General features: G+C 37.8%; 2 protein-coding genes across 2 annotated transcripts; both read right to left on the reverse strand.

Moving 5' to 3' along the window:
- Positions 1-271: 271 nt before the first annotated feature.
- On the reverse strand, positions 272-2,709 carry LOC114938044 (uncharacterized). Its single transcript, XM_029311775.2, is given in 3 exon segments — positions 272-337; positions 1,373-1,683; positions 1,685-2,709. Coding segments are annotated over 2 exon segments (396 nt in total). The 5' UTR covers positions 1,816-2,709; the 3' UTR covers positions 272-337; positions 1,373-1,418.
- A 3,526-nt stretch (positions 2,710-6,235) lies between these two features.
- On the reverse strand, positions 6,236-16,596 carry LOC114938039 (uncharacterized). Its single transcript, XM_029311769.2, has 6 exons — positions 16,070-16,596; positions 14,380-15,229; positions 9,012-13,870; positions 8,624-8,718; positions 7,589-7,890; positions 6,236-7,390 (listed from the first exon to the last, which is right to left on the reverse strand). The coding sequence occupies exons 2-6, from the start codon at positions 15,213-15,215 to the stop codon at positions 6,685-6,687; spliced, it is 6,798 nt and encodes a 2,265-aa protein (XP_029167602.2). The 5' UTR covers positions 15,216-15,229; positions 16,070-16,596; the 3' UTR covers positions 6,236-6,684.
- Between the last annotated feature and the right edge of the window lie 54 nt (positions 16,597-16,650).

A 16,650-nucleotide genomic window follows, 5' to 3' on the forward strand; every position in this document is an offset into this window, starting at 1 on the left:
TATAACTTCTATCGCATACATATGCCTATTAATTGCTTTCTTAAAGCAACGTCTTCTTATTGCTTCTGTCTTCGTCACCATCATTATATGAAAGTCGTAGAAAAAATTAAGTATAAAGATTGTTACAAAACAATGTATCATTAGTTATCATTCAATAATTTTCGAGATGGTATTCGACAAATTTCACGAAGTTTGAGTCCAAAAGTATACAATGTCCCAAAAATACATGTCAAGCATCGTGAAGATCCGTGATTGGCCTAATTAAAAGATGTTTCTTCGACACTTTCAATCCAATTCCGCGATTTCTTCCGAAGTATACGAACGAATCCACAGATTACTGAAAAAAAAACGACAGATGGTATGAGAATAAACATATCGAGATAGTCGAGAGATGCGTGCCAGAGAATTCGGTGCTCAGAATTTAAGGGTCAAGGGCTCGGGGCGAGCTCGGTGTTATATTTAAACCGCGTTTGTAAAAGCCACATCCGAGTAATGAGATGTCACAGATGCACACATGTCGCAGCTGTTTACATTTTCCTTCTGCAGTTAATGACTGCTTGATTAATATTAGCACGCAATCGTCACGATCATCGCGAGCTGTTACGCTTCAGAGATAGAGTCTATAGAAAACAATGTTTTTATTTCATAAACAGAGCTCGTTATACAGTCGTGTAATGCCTGAATAAAAGAAGATATATTAGATAATGTTAATTATGTGACAAACAACTATTCTCTCTCCTGGTGAACAATTCTCCATTATTTCAGATAATTACTTCGATACAAGAAATTGATACATTCATTATTTTTCATTAATAGCAGGTGAAAAATATATTTTAAGTATCTACTCAAAAACCATACTAAAAAACAATATTTTTGATAACAAAAATTGGTTAATCAATATATAGGAATTAATTTCATAATAAAGAAAATTTAGACATCTATAATTATGATAAAAATATATAATTTATAGCAAGCAGTCATAATATTATATACAATATACATCAAAGCATACACAGAGAGAATTTTATCTTATTGTTAGAATTTATCCTGATAATCATGGAACAATATTTTCTAATTAAATATTTTTATATCAAAATAAAAAAATTAATATCTACCACAATAAGATATATAAAATATGTTCGATTAATTTTACTATGTGCATATTAATATTTTTCGTTGTGGTAAATATTAATCAGAGAAACTCTACTATATATTATATATATATTGTCCCATAATTACCATGATTTTCAAAGTAAAAAGATTCAAAGAAAAAATTCTCTCCAAGAATTCTTCTTTTACTGAATTTCGCAACAAACACATAATCATAATATTAGTGTAATCACAAGCTAAATAAGAAGCACCTCTTGCATACATCGACGCTACATGTGATCTCTCGTCCGATCCGGAAGAGATCAGCCTTACTGGCCGTTCTGCTTCAGCAACTTCCGCGTCCTGAAGCCGCGGAAACCGGCCTGGATCCTCGTCGCCGCGGCTTGAACCGCCTGTTGCCTCTTCCGCACCAGGTAGCCGCGAATACCCGCCTGGATCTTCGTCGCCGACTTCTCCTCGAGTGCCTCCCGGGTGTTCTGTCTCTTGAAAGGATCCTTCGACTTCGGCAGATGCTCCTGCTGCTGCTGCTGTTGGTTCTGCTGCTGGTTCCGCTGATCCGGATGCTGCTGCTGCGGACTGACGACGACGTTGCGTGGTCTCCTTCATCTGTTTGCGCACGCGATATCCGCGAAAGTTGGCCTGGATCTTCGTCGCTGCCGTGTTGGCCTTCATCGCGTCGGTCTCCTCCTTAGAAGTCTGCGACATGAAGGGACTTTTGAGACGATCGCGCGAAGAAGCTTCGTGTCTCTCGATCGTTAATAATATAGGGTATACGTCGATCCGAATTTCCTTAAGTTTTTCGCCGAGATTGCAAAGATCCTTTCCAAAGAGGTAGGAGTATCTTCGGCTAAGCGATTAAAAATTATTCTCGATTGCTTGTGAGAGCGCTTCCCAAGGAATAATTTCAGAACTTTTCCTCTGGCAAATCGGTCAGAATTGAATCAAGAAAGTTGATAAATTACGGGATGAAGATCTCCTAGATTATTCTTGAAGATTTATCTTAAAAGGCAAACTGGATAATCGTGAGAGCGGAATATTCCCTCGATTGCTTATTAATCCACCAGGAAAAGTGGGACAAGCTTCAAGATACTTTCATTAATTGTTTCAAAATATCGATCGAGAGAGCAGCCTCTCTTCCTTTCTGAAAAATCTTCAAGAAGATTCACCTTAATTAATATTTCCCCGAGTGTTTTAAAAATTGACTTGAAAAATCCTAATATTTATTACGATTAAATGCAAGAAAAATTGCGAAGGAGAAAATCTCGGGAAAATAGGAGTCTCCATAGAGCGGATCGATCGATCAGATCAATTGATCTTCAGCGATCCATAAATATCGATTCGGGAGAGAAAAACAGAGAGTTTCGAAATCTTTCCGATGTTTCCAGATCGATGCGTAAATAAACGAAGACTGAATTTTTCACGGGGAAAAACTCGAAGACGCGAACGATCGCTCTTCCGGGTCCAGCACTCTCGCTCACTTCCGATCTCTTCTCTTATCGCGCGTCCTCCTGACTACAAGCGTATTGGGAAACTGACGCACGTAACGGATCCACGACAAAGAGTCTCGACGATCGCGTTTATCCATCCCGAACCCAAGGATGGATCTATCGCGCATGCGTTCTGCAATGATACCTCGCTGCGAAAGCTCTCATTTTCCGCACCGTCAATCGCCTTATGTCTTATTCCGCGCGTCCGCGAGAGGATGTTTAATTTCGTGCAAACTTGGCAGAGCATAAGCACAGATCTTCTCAATAATCGCGGCTTTGTACTTAAACAATAGCTAAAAATGAGCATAATAGTTCATTATTAATCGCTTATGGATAAGATTAAAAAATTATGCAAAGCAAACTTTCACATTAAAGTGTGCCTCGAATCGTTACTTTCCGAGAGAGAGAGAGAGAGAGAGAGAGAGAGAGAGAGAGAGAGAGATCATTTCCATTTAATTTATATATATTTTGAACAATTTTATTTTATATTTTTATCTGTTCTAGTTATTTTATATTCTCTTTATAATTTAGAGAAAGTATTACAAAATTATGTTCCATTGAAAGATCTTCGTGCATTGCATGCATTAATTTTATACATCAAGTATCGAAATATTCTGATTATAATTTTACTTTAATTTTATTTTATTCCCATAATTAACGACTCGTTTTGTCAAAATTAATTTAACTTATGAAACTTTAAATAATATCATTTAGAGAAAGTAAAAAATTACACGTAGAATATTTCCATTAAAAGATCTTAAAATATCTTCGTGAATTGCATGCATTAATTTTATACATCAAGTATCGAAATATTCTGATTATAATTTTACTTTAATTTTATTTTATTCCCATAATTAACGACTCGTTTTGTCAAAATTAATTTAACTTATGAAACTTTAAATAATATCATTTAGAGAAAGTAAAAAATTACACGTAGAATATTTCCATTAAAAGATCTTTGCGTTACATGCGTTATATTTTATGCATCAAGCATCGGCAATTAAAGATTTTTGCGTTACATGCATTAAATTTTACGCATTTTTATTCTCATTATAATTTTTATTTTAATTGATACGTTTTTTTCCGACAATTACACTTTTGCTTGATGTTTCTGTCAAGAAATGATGAAGCAATTTAACTTACGAAACTCTAAATAACACCATCTGGATCGTAATACATCATTGAAATATTTTTATTCCACCACTTGTGACTTGATTGATGCACCGAGTCAGAAAGGTCTGTATTAAAGAGGGGCCTCGCAAAGTGTCCGTAATACATCGCCCGGGCACAGCGTCAATTTCGGTCTCGTGAGTGCGGTCGACACGCGCGTCACAGTAAATTCGTCGTCCTGAGGCCTGATATACGCTGATTGATGATTGATGGTCGCGAGAATGTCGACGAAAGTCCGCGCGCGCGCGCGACCAAGAACATTCCAATTTGTTTGCGTCCGCCGTTTGATCTCGGGCGCATATATTCGCGTATAACTCTCATCCTCATCATCACGAAAATATACTCGAACGCGATATACGTCGTTCGATCGACCGCGCCGGCTCGAGCCGGATCGATAACGATCCCGCCAGTAAATCTCAGCATATTCGCGTCATATCGCATACACGGAGAGAATTTTCTCTCGAAATTATACCCTGAAAAACATCATGGTACTGGACAAATTTTATCAGATTTTCTCTCATTAATATTTACCGCAATAAAAAATATTAATGTGTACGTAAAATTAATCGAACGTATTTTACCTTATTATTGTGGATATTAATATTTTACTATATGATTACCATGATTTAAACTCTAGGAGAAAATTCTCTCTGTATATTTGGTGCAAGTTTTTTAAATTCTATTATAAAAATATTTAATTATAAAATGAAAAAACCACGCTAATAATTATTTTACTTTTTTAAGCTTGAGAATAAGTATGCACGTTGTTTTATTATTCGAGATGCCATTTTCTTTTCATCAATGTAAGCTTTCCGGAAAAAAGAGATTTATCGATTTTATAAAAGTGTACAAAAAAATAGAAAGATTGCTACCCACACAACACTTGGAAATAACATCAAACCAACTTCAATAAAAAACTTTGCGAAGTGTTCTAATCGCAATACAGACAATGATTGATACAAATATCTGTTATTAATTGATGAATTTTATTACAACATTAATGAATTAATTAATGAAATCGAAAACATGTCCGAAAGAGAAGTTAATTTTCACTATCTTCACTTTTCAAGATCTTTCAATTCGAGTGCAAAAGGAAGAAATTCGATGGAAAGCCATGCAGTTTATTTAAGAGCAAAAATACATATATATAAAATATACTATTACATAGGTACTTATAAAAAAATGCTATAAATATAAACTAATATACTTTGATAATTTTTCTGAAATATGTTATCTGTCTGCAAAACTGTCACAATTTGCAACTCGCGTTCGCTCTTGCTGACCTTGCTTACCTCCCAGATAGCCGGTACCGGACGTACGTGACAAAGCTGCAGCAGGGCAATCACTGACGATTATCGGCAAGCGTGACTGATTCTCTCGAAGTGACAATATCGTTTACACACGGAAGCGAATAATGTATATGAAAGAGAGAGAAAGAGAGAGAACGACGACAGAGAGAACGTCGCGCTGATGCCTACGCGCGAGTGGCCGCAGCTGCGGCGACGACGTCGTCGCGACGGCCGATGACGTCATCGCGACGTCGTGCCCTTACCTTGGATCCCCGCTCACTGAATCGCACCGACCACGATACCGAGATCTTCTCGTTCCTCTCGAGTCTCTCTTTCTCTTTCCATCACGGCGGCCACTAAAAATATGCACCAAGGTCCGTGTACCCGAGGTCCGTTTGCATTCCGCGTCGATCGAAGTGCAAAACATTGCCGGTCCGAAAGATTCGGAGCTCTTGCGGATTATTACGGACGCAATTAGCGATCACCGTGTCAGCATGGAAGATGAAACGTCATAATGACGAAACTTCGTCTCTATACGCAGGGTGTTTTTAAAACTATATTAGAGATTAAGGGTGTATTCATTAGAGGTCAGTGTAAAAAAAATGTTTCTATATAAACAGGGGTCCAAAAATGCTTTTCCTCCGAGATACTTTTCTCTCCTACAGTTAGGAAAAAAAATTAAAAAATGTATTACAGCTATTCGGACTTTTTCACAGAAAAATTTGATATATTTTGCACAGCGTAATAATTAGTAATAAATACTTCAGTTTTATGGCATTTTGACAATTTTCATTTTTGAATGTTTATAGGAACTTTTTTTCTTATTTTCACCTCTAAAATACGTCCTCAAAACCTATGACGCAGTTTTAAAAATACCCTGTATATCTTCGAAAACTCTCGCAATCGACAATTTAATTAGTAAAAACAAGATTACATTACATTTTTTTATCCTCACGATTTTTGTACAATTGATTTATAGCACTGTTATGATGCATTAATCGACATCATAATTGTGCAACGTATAAGCGAGAATATCCTCATCTTATCACTGAAAATAGTTAATTTATAACTTAAGGTTATCTCTTTGTAGTTGTGTAATATGTGTAATGATTAAAATTATTAAATATTTTTTATACACGCAAGACATTTAGATATTTCTAAAATGAAAACAAATTGTAATTTAATTATCATACAATTTATTACTGCTCTGTGCAGCATATATAAAGATATATATCTTTGAACTATAATAAAAGCGGGAAGAGATCGTTCGCTTGTATTGTGTAGTACAATTGCAAATCTAGAATCTCGTTGCATCTTCTACATGTGCATTAACAATTGTATGCAATGTATATTTCAAAACTATATATTCCTGAGAAATAATCTCTCTACTCGCATATTATTCTTATACATCTATATAAAATAGAAAAATTATATCAAATTAAAAAAAATTACCCTAAATCATCGAAGTTAAAAATAATGTGAAACAATAACGTCTCCTTGCAAATTATTCTAAAATAATGCATGCAAAGTGAAAGTATAGTGATAATTATTATCTCACACACAAGCGACGATCTTAATCGAAGGAACTAATTGTGCCGTGCTTCGATTCACTCCATAAAATTGATAATTCACGTCTTTTCGCCCGTCTCCTCTTCAACGCGCTCTTTTCTCGCATCCTCGCTATCATTTTCTGGGATGCTCTCAAGGTTGGAATCGGACTTTTGTCTTTCGGCCTCTCCGTTCGCACGTTTCCGGTCTCCCGCGATCCTTGGCGACGTTCCTAAATCATTCTTTTCGTCCTCGAGGGTGCATTCCTCCGATGGCACCGAGCTATTTGTATCTAGCGAGGTTTTCGACGCGGTCGACGGTTTCGTCGCAGACTCTGATCGGGTAAGTTCGGCGTCCAAACTGGTCACCTCCTCGATCACGACACCCTGAGAAGTGCCCGGAAGAGCCAGGGGTTCCCTGATGCTACCCTCGCCGGAAGTCGTCGAGGGACGAGCGTCGTCGACGTTCTTCGGGCACTTTATTGTGTCGTTCAGGGGTAAAGAATCCATGTTCGAACCGTGTTCCAGATCCTCGACGCTGGTTATGAAATTCAAGTATCGATTGTCGTCGTCTCTCGGGTAGCCCAGCATCAGGAAGTCCAGGGTGGACTCCGCAGGTTTCATTCCTTTATCATTCGCATTGAAATCAGAACGGGAGTTCTGACTAACTGCAAAGTGACAATTGCGAGATGCATCCGCTAGCAGATGCATCACGATCGGAAAAGTCGAATGGTGATCGGTGAAGACGTTGCCCTTCTGAAAACCTCCTTCGTGTGTATCATCGTGACTGTGCAAAGCAACAAAAATCTATTTATTTTATATGATATTTTTATTATTCTTGTCATTTGTATTATTTTCATTATTTTATTTTATATGATATTTTTATTTTTATTATTTTTATTACAAAAAAGTTATTAGCCGACGAATAATATGATATGATATAATATTTGCAGCATTCTTAATTTCTCTTATGAGAATTACTTACACGGAATCGCTCTCGGCGTTAGATTTTGCAATATCAGATTGACTAGTTTGTTCCTCTTCTTCAATCGTTTTATTCGACAATTCTTCCGACGTGGTTGAATCAGCCCTATTATTGTAAATCAGATCGAAAAGAGGCAACGGCACAGAATCGTGAAACTCGCCGGTATGTTGAAGTCTGCCTGTAGCGAAAGCGTTCTCCAACGAGAGAGTAGTGTTTCGTAGAGCTTCTTCTCGTCGAAGACGTTGTCTTCCACTTCTGACTTCTCGCAAATTTGCAGGATGCGGCACCGTTAAATGATCGATCTAAAAAGTTATTTTATTATAGAATAATTTATAGAATTCTTGATTAAGTATTATTATTATTTTTTTTTAATAAATAAAATGTTCCTTTCAAAGAGAAAAATATTGTATCTCTAATTATACTAGAATAATTGTTCATTTTATCGAAGGAAAATGGAAGATATTTAATTAATATAACTTCAAGTTTTATTTCGAAATACAAGATTTAAGGAAACCTAACAGAAATAACATTTGCAAAGTCATAGACGTCAATTCCGATCTGAGAAACAATTATTTTAAGAGGCCAGAGCTCTCGAGCTGCATCTGCCAAGCTTGTTACTGCCAAATGCCGAACCGCCTGTTGCAATCACGAAAGCGCTGACGTTTAGCAGTGACCTGCCGCTTCCTCTTTTACGTAATGTATTTCCGGTCGGGCGTGGCGTACAAAATATTACGTTCAGCTGCTCGACTTTACAAAACGAAGGAAAACCGGCTAATTTCATTTCGAGACTCGGTTTTCACATATTGAATAACCGCATGCCAAATTACAATTTATTTGATACGATTTTACTTTAAAGATTTCATTCATTATATAATTAATTTTAATAATCTTTTTTCGGTGTAATATTATGTAATTTTTATATAAAATTTGCAATCATGTATCGAATCTACTTCCATTCTATATTTTAATCTTTAATTATCTTTCAAAGATTAATTAAGTGAAATTAATTAGTGTCATTATAATTACTATACTTACCGTATTTGTTTTCTGCACCGAAGAAACATTGTCCGAAACAGTTTTTGAGTTGACATCTTTTTTCATGCGACGACGCATTAAAAATCCTCGAACACCTTCAAACAAACAAAATGATTTTTATTAGACATATATTTTATTATTATCTCTGAAAAGAAATTATGCGTATTACGATTATCTCGCAAAATAATATTATTCTTCCTTCTAATCTCGAACAGAATTAATAATGTTATTTATATCCTTACTCTTAATCAAACTTGTCTTTTTTTATAAATATAATATTGAAATATTGAAAGATAAGAAAATTAGCAGTCAGTTGTTTACTCTGCTAATTCAATATGATTAAAGTATCAATACATAATATAATTTTATTATAAAATGCATTACTCACAAGCTTGGATTTTTATAACTGCTGAGTAAAAATCATCTTTCTTCTGATTAAGCGATTCGTCTTTGATAATTTCTGGCACATCAGTAGCAGACTTTATTTTCTCGTCTGTATTCGTAGTAGAATCAGAAGTTTCAATCACCGTTTCCACGGTGGATGATTGCGTCTGCGTGATCCAATATCCACCATGAGAATGATCTTCCATCGATTGTTCCGATATTGTGCTTGCGATTGGTCTATGAACATTCTCTATCTTGGCTGAAAAATTTTCAGATTCTTCTATCTCGTTATTTTTCACGTCTCTTTCTGTCCTAGAGTTAGTGACGAATTCATCACTAGTAATTCGTTCAGTCTCTTCACGTTCATCATTATCATTCGTCGATTCGTTCATCGATCCTTTTCTTGACTCTGATGCTTCTAAAGGCACTGTTTTTATATCAACAATTTTTTCCTCTAATTGTAAATTTTTATAATTATCTTTTTCGTGGATTTTTAAATCTTCTTGTGTGTATTCCTCCGATTTCTCCTGCTGGTATTCTTCGTGTACTTTTAATTTTTCTTCTTCGCATTTTTCCTCGACTTGTAATTTTTCCTGCTCACATTCTTCATCTTTATCTTGCGACTTTTCTTCATTTTCTTTTTGTTCTTTATGTAATTCTTCAATTTTGTTTGTACTTTCGTTTGTACTTTCGTGTACTTTTGATTTTTCTTCTTCGCATTTTTCCTCAACTTGTAATTTTTCCTGCTCACATTCTTCATCCTTATCTTGCGACTTTTCTTCATTTTCTTTTTGTTCTTTATGTAATTCTTCAATTTTGTTTGTACTTTCGTTACTTTGACTCTCTACAACTTCTTCAACGCTTGTTTGTTTGTCTTCCTGATTTTCCTGATTATTATCAATATTATCAAGTTTACTTTCGACTGTAATTTTCTCCTCAATCTTTTCTATCGTTTGTCCGTCATTAAGTTCTAATAATTCGTCCTGCTCAAATTGTGCTAAAGGCGCAACGTGTCCAACTTCTACAGCTTTATTTTCTACTTTTAATTCAAGCTCTTCAGTTTCATTATCAGTATTATTATCTTTGTGATCTGGTTTATTATCCACCTGGCTAGATAACTCACCGATTACTTCAGTTTCTGCTTCATCTATCATTTGAATTTTATCCGAAGAAATTTCTCCTTTTTCCTGCTCATCAACAGAGTCCGGCAATGATCGATTAGATTTGTCATTCACATTTAAATTGCTCTTCTCAGATTCTCCCTCATCCTTAGATTTTTCTTCCAACGTTAATTTTTTAGTGTAAAGTATATCTTCCTCCAGCGAGCCTATCAATTCTCTTGCGATTTCTTCCTCGCTTTCCAATTCCTTTTCCATCTCCTTGCCTCGTGGGCCAACAAGTTCAACAACTTCCGTTAAAGCCTTCAAACCAATATCGTCCTCCTGAGATTTCGCTTCGCCTTCTAAATTGGTTTCCGGAGACGACAAATCCTTCTCCAGGCGCTCATATTCCGCTTGTTCCGCTCGGTACAACTGATCAGCCTCCGCAACTTCCGACTGCATATACCTGGACAAGCTTTCCGTCAGCTCTTCTGCGACATCGTCCTCTTCGCGATCGGCCAGAACCGACTGGTTCATCAACCTGTCGTCCGAAATCAAGGGTTCGATCAAGGACGTCGTGGTGTCGCTAGGACTGCCGTTGTCTTCCTTCGTGGCTGTTCCGTTCGCCGTCATTTTAAAGGACGACACCGTGTTATCCTGAAGAGAATCCAGGTTCAACTCCGGCACCACCGGTCTGTCCAGACTCGGGCTCTCGATCGATCGATTACTCTCTTTCACCTCGCTAGAGGTCATCGTGCGAGTATCCTGGGTACTCTCGTTCTCCTCCGACGAGTTCTCCATCGTGCCCCGGGATTCTACGGTAATGTCCGCGTTTCCCTCGTCTGTCAACCCAGTATCTATCAATTCTATGGTGTCGGGTAGGGACTCATATTCGGGAGCACCGCTGGAGACCTCTTCAGCATCCTTGGATTCGGGAGTCTTTTTCGCGCCGGTTTCTTCGTTCTCCTCGCGTTCCACGATGTTCTCCAGAGTCGTAAGTTTTATTACTTGTTCGTGTACAACTGGCTCCTCGTCATCTTTCTGTTCCTGAGGGCTCTTTATCTCCTCTCTTTCAACGTCCTTCTTCTCTTCGTCTTCTTCCTTGATCTTGTTCAAATTCTGGTGAGCGATTATTATGTCTTGGTTTGATTTCATCCCTTTCGCACCACGCACGAAATCAATGTCGACAGGTAGAACGGTGGTTTCAGGTCGGACATGTTCACCGAAAACTTCCATGCCGTATTCACTTCGATCCTTTTTCAGTGTTTCGCTTGTTTTAGCGATATTAGAGCGAATAAATGATTCTTCTTTTTGATTCGTTGATTCAAGCTGATAATTTTCGTCCTCTAGAGTCACGGGAGACGGACAGGGTCTATCAGGAATAATCACGGTCGTCACGGAATCGGGTATCTCGCAGGGAGAACCTTCGCTGAGAACGTAGGAGATCGGAAGCTCCAAAGAAAGTGATGTCATTCCTGGCGACTCGATTTCGCGTTTCTTCCGCGCTTTCGTCCTGGTATTCTCAGGAAGATTTCTTGCTGAGATTTCGCCTTTGCTCGCAGCATTTCCGCAAACTGTATTATTGGAAGATTTATTTGCCGTATTATCGGCTTTATTCTTAGACACTGCCGCGTTATCATCATCTGTTTCGTAAACAGCTGTTCGAGTAATCTGATCATCTTCGTTTTGTGATTTTGGATTTATAAACTGTACGTCCTCGATATGACTTATAACTGTTAGTTCTTCCACGTCGGTTGATAATTTTTTGCTTATCGATCTTTCATCCGTTGATTTTTTATCCGTTGATGTTTCGTCTTCGGGTACTTGGACCGCCTCTTCTGCTGCTTTTGTTAGTTCTTCCACGTCGGTTGATAATTTTTTGCTTATCGATCTTTCATCCGTTGATTTTTTATCCGTTGATGTTTCGTCTTCGGGTACTTGGACCGCCTCTTCTGCTGCTTTTGTTAATATTTTCACGTGGCTTGTCGTGTCTCCATTTTTTAATACTTCTGCTTCATTAATTTTGTTCGTTGATTTTTTAATTTCATTTACTGATGTTTCTTCTTGACTTGTCGTTTCGTTCGATGATCTTTCTATTTTTTCTTCCGCTTTATTCTTCGATATTTCTGTTTCATTTATGTGTGATAAGTTTTTTTTTTGATTCGTCGATGTTTCTATTACATCTTTTCCTTGTTCTATTTTATTTGTCGAATTTTTCTCCTCTTCGTCGTTCTTTTTCTTTCCATCGTCTTTATTCATCGATATTTTTTCCGTCGACTCTTCTACCTCATTCACAGTCTCTTCCACCTCATTAGTTGACTTTCCTACGTCATTTATCTTCCCGTCAATCATCGACTTTTCCGCTTGGCTTGTCGCTTCGCCACCGTCCATCGCGAATTGTTGGCTAGCCAATGCCATCTCGATATTTCGTTCTACCATCTCGATCTCGATCAACTTGTCCTTCAGCTCGTCGAACGTGTTCGCAAGATCCGCGTCATCGTTTTCAACCCTCTTCTCCTCATCAGATTCCAGCGAATCCGGCCTCGGCACATCCGCCACTTCCGGCGTGATGTTCAAACTGTCGTTGAAGATTTCCGCCGTCTTTCTTCTTTCCAATTCCTCAAACTCCTCGAGACTTCCGCGTTTCTCAGCAATAAATTGCTCCGGAATATTTTCTCGAGCAACATCATCCATATTTTTATCTATTTCGTGCTTTTCCGCGTCTACGATCACCTTTTCATGATCGTCTTCAGGGAGAATCGCTATATCCTCTATATCATTCGTAATGTCGCGCAACGTCGAGGCTTCCTCGTCGTCCTGGGACTTTCCAGCGGAATTATTGCCGTTGGACACCGGCAGAACCGGCAAGGATAATTCGTCCTTCTTCTTCGTCGACTTGGGAGCCTCCGGAGAGATGGGCGGCAGTGTCAGACTATCCGAACCGTTTCTGGTGGCGCTTCTGGAATTTCTAGAAGACGGTGGTCTCACCACAGGCAGGGAGACGATGTTCGCATGATCGGAGACTTCCGGTTCCGGCGGTTCACCTCCCGCAGAATCATTCTTGCGAACGCCACCCAAATCGGACGCGGATCTGGAAATATCTTCCAGGATGTTCTGCGTGGCGATCAATTTCGCTTCTAAGGTGTCACGTGTCCCATATTCGTGCTCCAACTTGTCACTGTGCTTGCTGTCAACTTGATCGATCATTTCGACGTCATTGCGACAACCGTTTTCGCGTCTTCTCGATTTTTTGCCCGATCCCGCGCTGCGTCTCCTCAATTTCTTTTCCTCTGTTTCATCTCTTTCGAGAGAACTTTCCTTCTCTTCCTTCCGATCGGTATCGACTTTCCGCTCCGGCAGTTTGTTTCCGGTGGTTTTTCTTCCGCCTTCCTCTTCGTCGCGGTATTTCTTCTCATCCCGAGTGTGCTGGCGGAAGGACTCCCTGTTCCAGACGAGGTCGACCGATCTCGAACGCTTTCCTCGCGGCACCTTCACCTCCTCCAGTTTCTCCTTGATGATCGGTACCGCGCGATCAATCACCTCCTGCACCTGTTCCACGTACGTAGGCGACCGCAACACCTCCAGACTCGCAGTGCTGGCGAATTTCCGCAACACATACGCCCGGATACGGTCCATGCTGAGCGCTCTCGACGACACTTTCCTCTCGGAGGAATGTTCGGAGAGCCACGCTTCCGGTCTTTTCTCCTTGCTTCCGGTCCGCGAGAGGGTCTCGCTGCTTGCACCGTTGTTCTTGACGCTCGATCTGTTGTATTTAATATATAAAGAAAGGTTTAATCTTAACAATCTCTCTTTAGTTCGTATTTTTGTGTTCTTTATTATCAAATTAATTAATTAATTACACAGGACCACAAAATAAATTTTTTTAATTGTTTCTGAATTTTTTGCTGGAATTTACAAAGAGAAACAAAAAGAAAAAAAATTCGGTCTCGTAAGTCTGCAAAAGTAATATAAAATTGTACTAAATAAAATAGAGTAAAATAGATTACTAAAATCTATAAGAAACACCTATCCTAATTTCAATTGTATAAAAAAAATTGAAAAAGACTTTGGTTTCTTGCATTTTTTTACAAGTTTTGCACTTCTCTTCTTGATCATCTAAAAAACTGAACGCGATGAAGTAAAACGAGTTATGGATTCAGCGACCTAAAATCTATAAGAATTAAATACTTACTCTGGTTTCAGAAACAAAAAAAAATTTATTTTTGATCCTATGTTATTAGAAAATTAACTAATAATTATAATATACTGTACCCATTTTCACGTCCAACCCTGGCCGTCATTTCACGCTCTGTCTCGGTCTCGGATTCACTCTCAATTCGCCGCACTTTCCTCAAGGGTCTCCGAGCGGAGGTTCTACTCGAACTCGTCGTCGTCGTCGTAGTACGTTCGATCTCCTCCTCGGGATCCTTTTCCGTCTTAGAAACCTTCATTCTAGATCGTCTCTCATTTCGCATCCCTTTCTCCGTATCTACTGTTTTTCCTTTCTCGCCGCTTAATTTGTTCTTTCTGAGTTCCTGCTTAATATCCTTGGTCTGGATATGCTTGCTGGGACCATGAAGAGAAGACATCTGCGAGATGATCCTCGTCGCGCGAACATCCGACGTCGCGTCATTGTCCTTCGATTTCTTCGAGGTCCTCTTCGTGGTCGAGAGACCTCTCGAGCATGTTTGCTTCGACGTCTTCCGATTCTCTCTATCGGTGGAAATATCCGTGCTCTCTTCCACGTCGGTGGACATTTTTTCGCGTCTCTCGAAAAGTTCGATCTTCTTCTCCAAGGATCCATCGCTGTTCGAAGATCTTCCGACATCCTTAACTTGCTTAGTAGGCCACAGTTTGAACTCGCCACCGAATTCATGATCGAATTCGCGGCCACTGTATACTTCGGCGTGATACTGGTCCCGCAGTTTCAGCAGCTTCTCGAAGTGGTGCGCCGCGAAAACGTAAATGTCCTCGGGATGATGACGCAGGACCTCCCTAGTAAGACCCTCGACCACGGCTGCGAGGCCGTGGGGCACTCGTGGTGCGATGAAGTATCTGGTACCAGGATGCAGACTGGGACGATCGATCGGCGAACTCGAGCTCAGCATTTTGTCCCACTCAACTATATATTTATATTGTAATATATTATTTTCAATGTCGCTTTTATCTAGAAACATAATTATTCATTCCCTCCTTTGCAACATTCCTTTTTTACTACATCGAAATAGATTTTTCTTCAAGGACGTCTTTTTTCTAATGCGACCTTCAACTTTATTATCGGTATTTGCAATCGAAATTTTTCGCAGATTATTTTAAAGAACTTTCAAATTTTTTGACAGATAATTAAATACTTATCGAAGCATTTCAAACAATTCTATTTTTCTAAAATCTTGATTTTTTTCAAACTTGAAAAATACAAAAGATATATATATATATATATATATAATTCTCTAGATATGAACTATATAATTATTTAATGCGCTTGTAAACCTCTCTAAATTTTAAACCATTTTTTAAATATATATACTTATGCTAAATAGCTTAAAAATATTTTTGAACATGTATTTTTATTGTAAAAATTGTATATTATATATATATATTTAACTCAATTCAATATGCTTTTTTAATTGCGGTTCGTATATAATAATGAGCATTTATTTACTTTTAAACTAATTTATATATTTTCAAGTAATTGTTTGATACAATAATTCCAATAAAATAATTATTAACAAACAATAAGACATTTTTGCAGAAATATTTATATAATTATATATATATATATATATATATATATATATATATATATATGTGTGTGTGTATGTGTGCATTGAAGTATAATATTATCACGCAGAATATAAGGGTGCTCGTGTATAATACATATGTGTATTTGTCAAAATACAAAAACTGATAACATACATAGTGCAAATATTGCTATTTTTTACGTTCTGGAAACCGGGTATACCTGCTTTTAGAGGGAATAAAACAGAAGGGTTGCCATCATCGGACGAGTGCACCCCCGTGGCACAACTGAATCACCAATGCCAGCCTCGTCGGTGCGGAGGTCGATGCTTATCCATTGATTAGTTGGCCCTGAGAACGCGCGGCCACGTGACTCCGCCGCAGAATAATATACGTGTGGCTTAAAATATGGAACGGACGAGGGCCGAAGGAAATGGAATAATAATACGATATATATACGCAAATACGATACACACTGATCAATTTTTCTACCTTTTAGGATAAGCTTATGAAACAAGTTCATCATTTTAATCGATCTCTGTCTCACTTGGTATATTGCCAAGAATAATAAATATTTAATCAATCAGTTACAGCTGATTATATTAAATATTTATTATTCTTAGCAATATATTAGCAAATGAACTTGATTATAGATTTTACGTGACGTAATTCCAAGAATAGAGAGAGAATTTACTATAGATTTCATAATAAAACTTGCAAAGTATATAAAATATGTACATTAAAAAAAATATATAAATATATATATATATATATATATATTTAATAAAAAATATACATACAAAA

This window comes from Nylanderia fulva, unplaced genomic scaffold (assembly GCF_048542155.1).
Source record: "Nylanderia fulva isolate GAGA-0341 unplaced genomic scaffold, ASM4854215v1 Scaffold4, whole genome shotgun sequence".
Taxonomy (NCBI): Eukaryota; Metazoa; Arthropoda; class Insecta; order Hymenoptera; family Formicidae; genus Nylanderia; species Nylanderia fulva.

Bases quoted from the DNA above. Each gene is read 5' to 3' on its own strand.
- LOC114938039 (XM_029311769.2), bottom strand. From the start codon at position 15,215: ATGCTGAGCTCGAGTTCGCCGATCGATCGTCCCAGTCTGCATCCTGGT. The intron at 13,871-14,379 runs GTACAGTATATT...TAAATACAACAG, and splicing joins AGGGTTGGACGTGAAAATGG to ATCGAGCGTCAAGAACAACG. The intron at 7,391-7,588 runs GTAAGTAATTCT...TGCTTTGCACAG, and splicing joins AACGCCGAGAGCGATTCCGT to TCACGATGATACACACGAAG.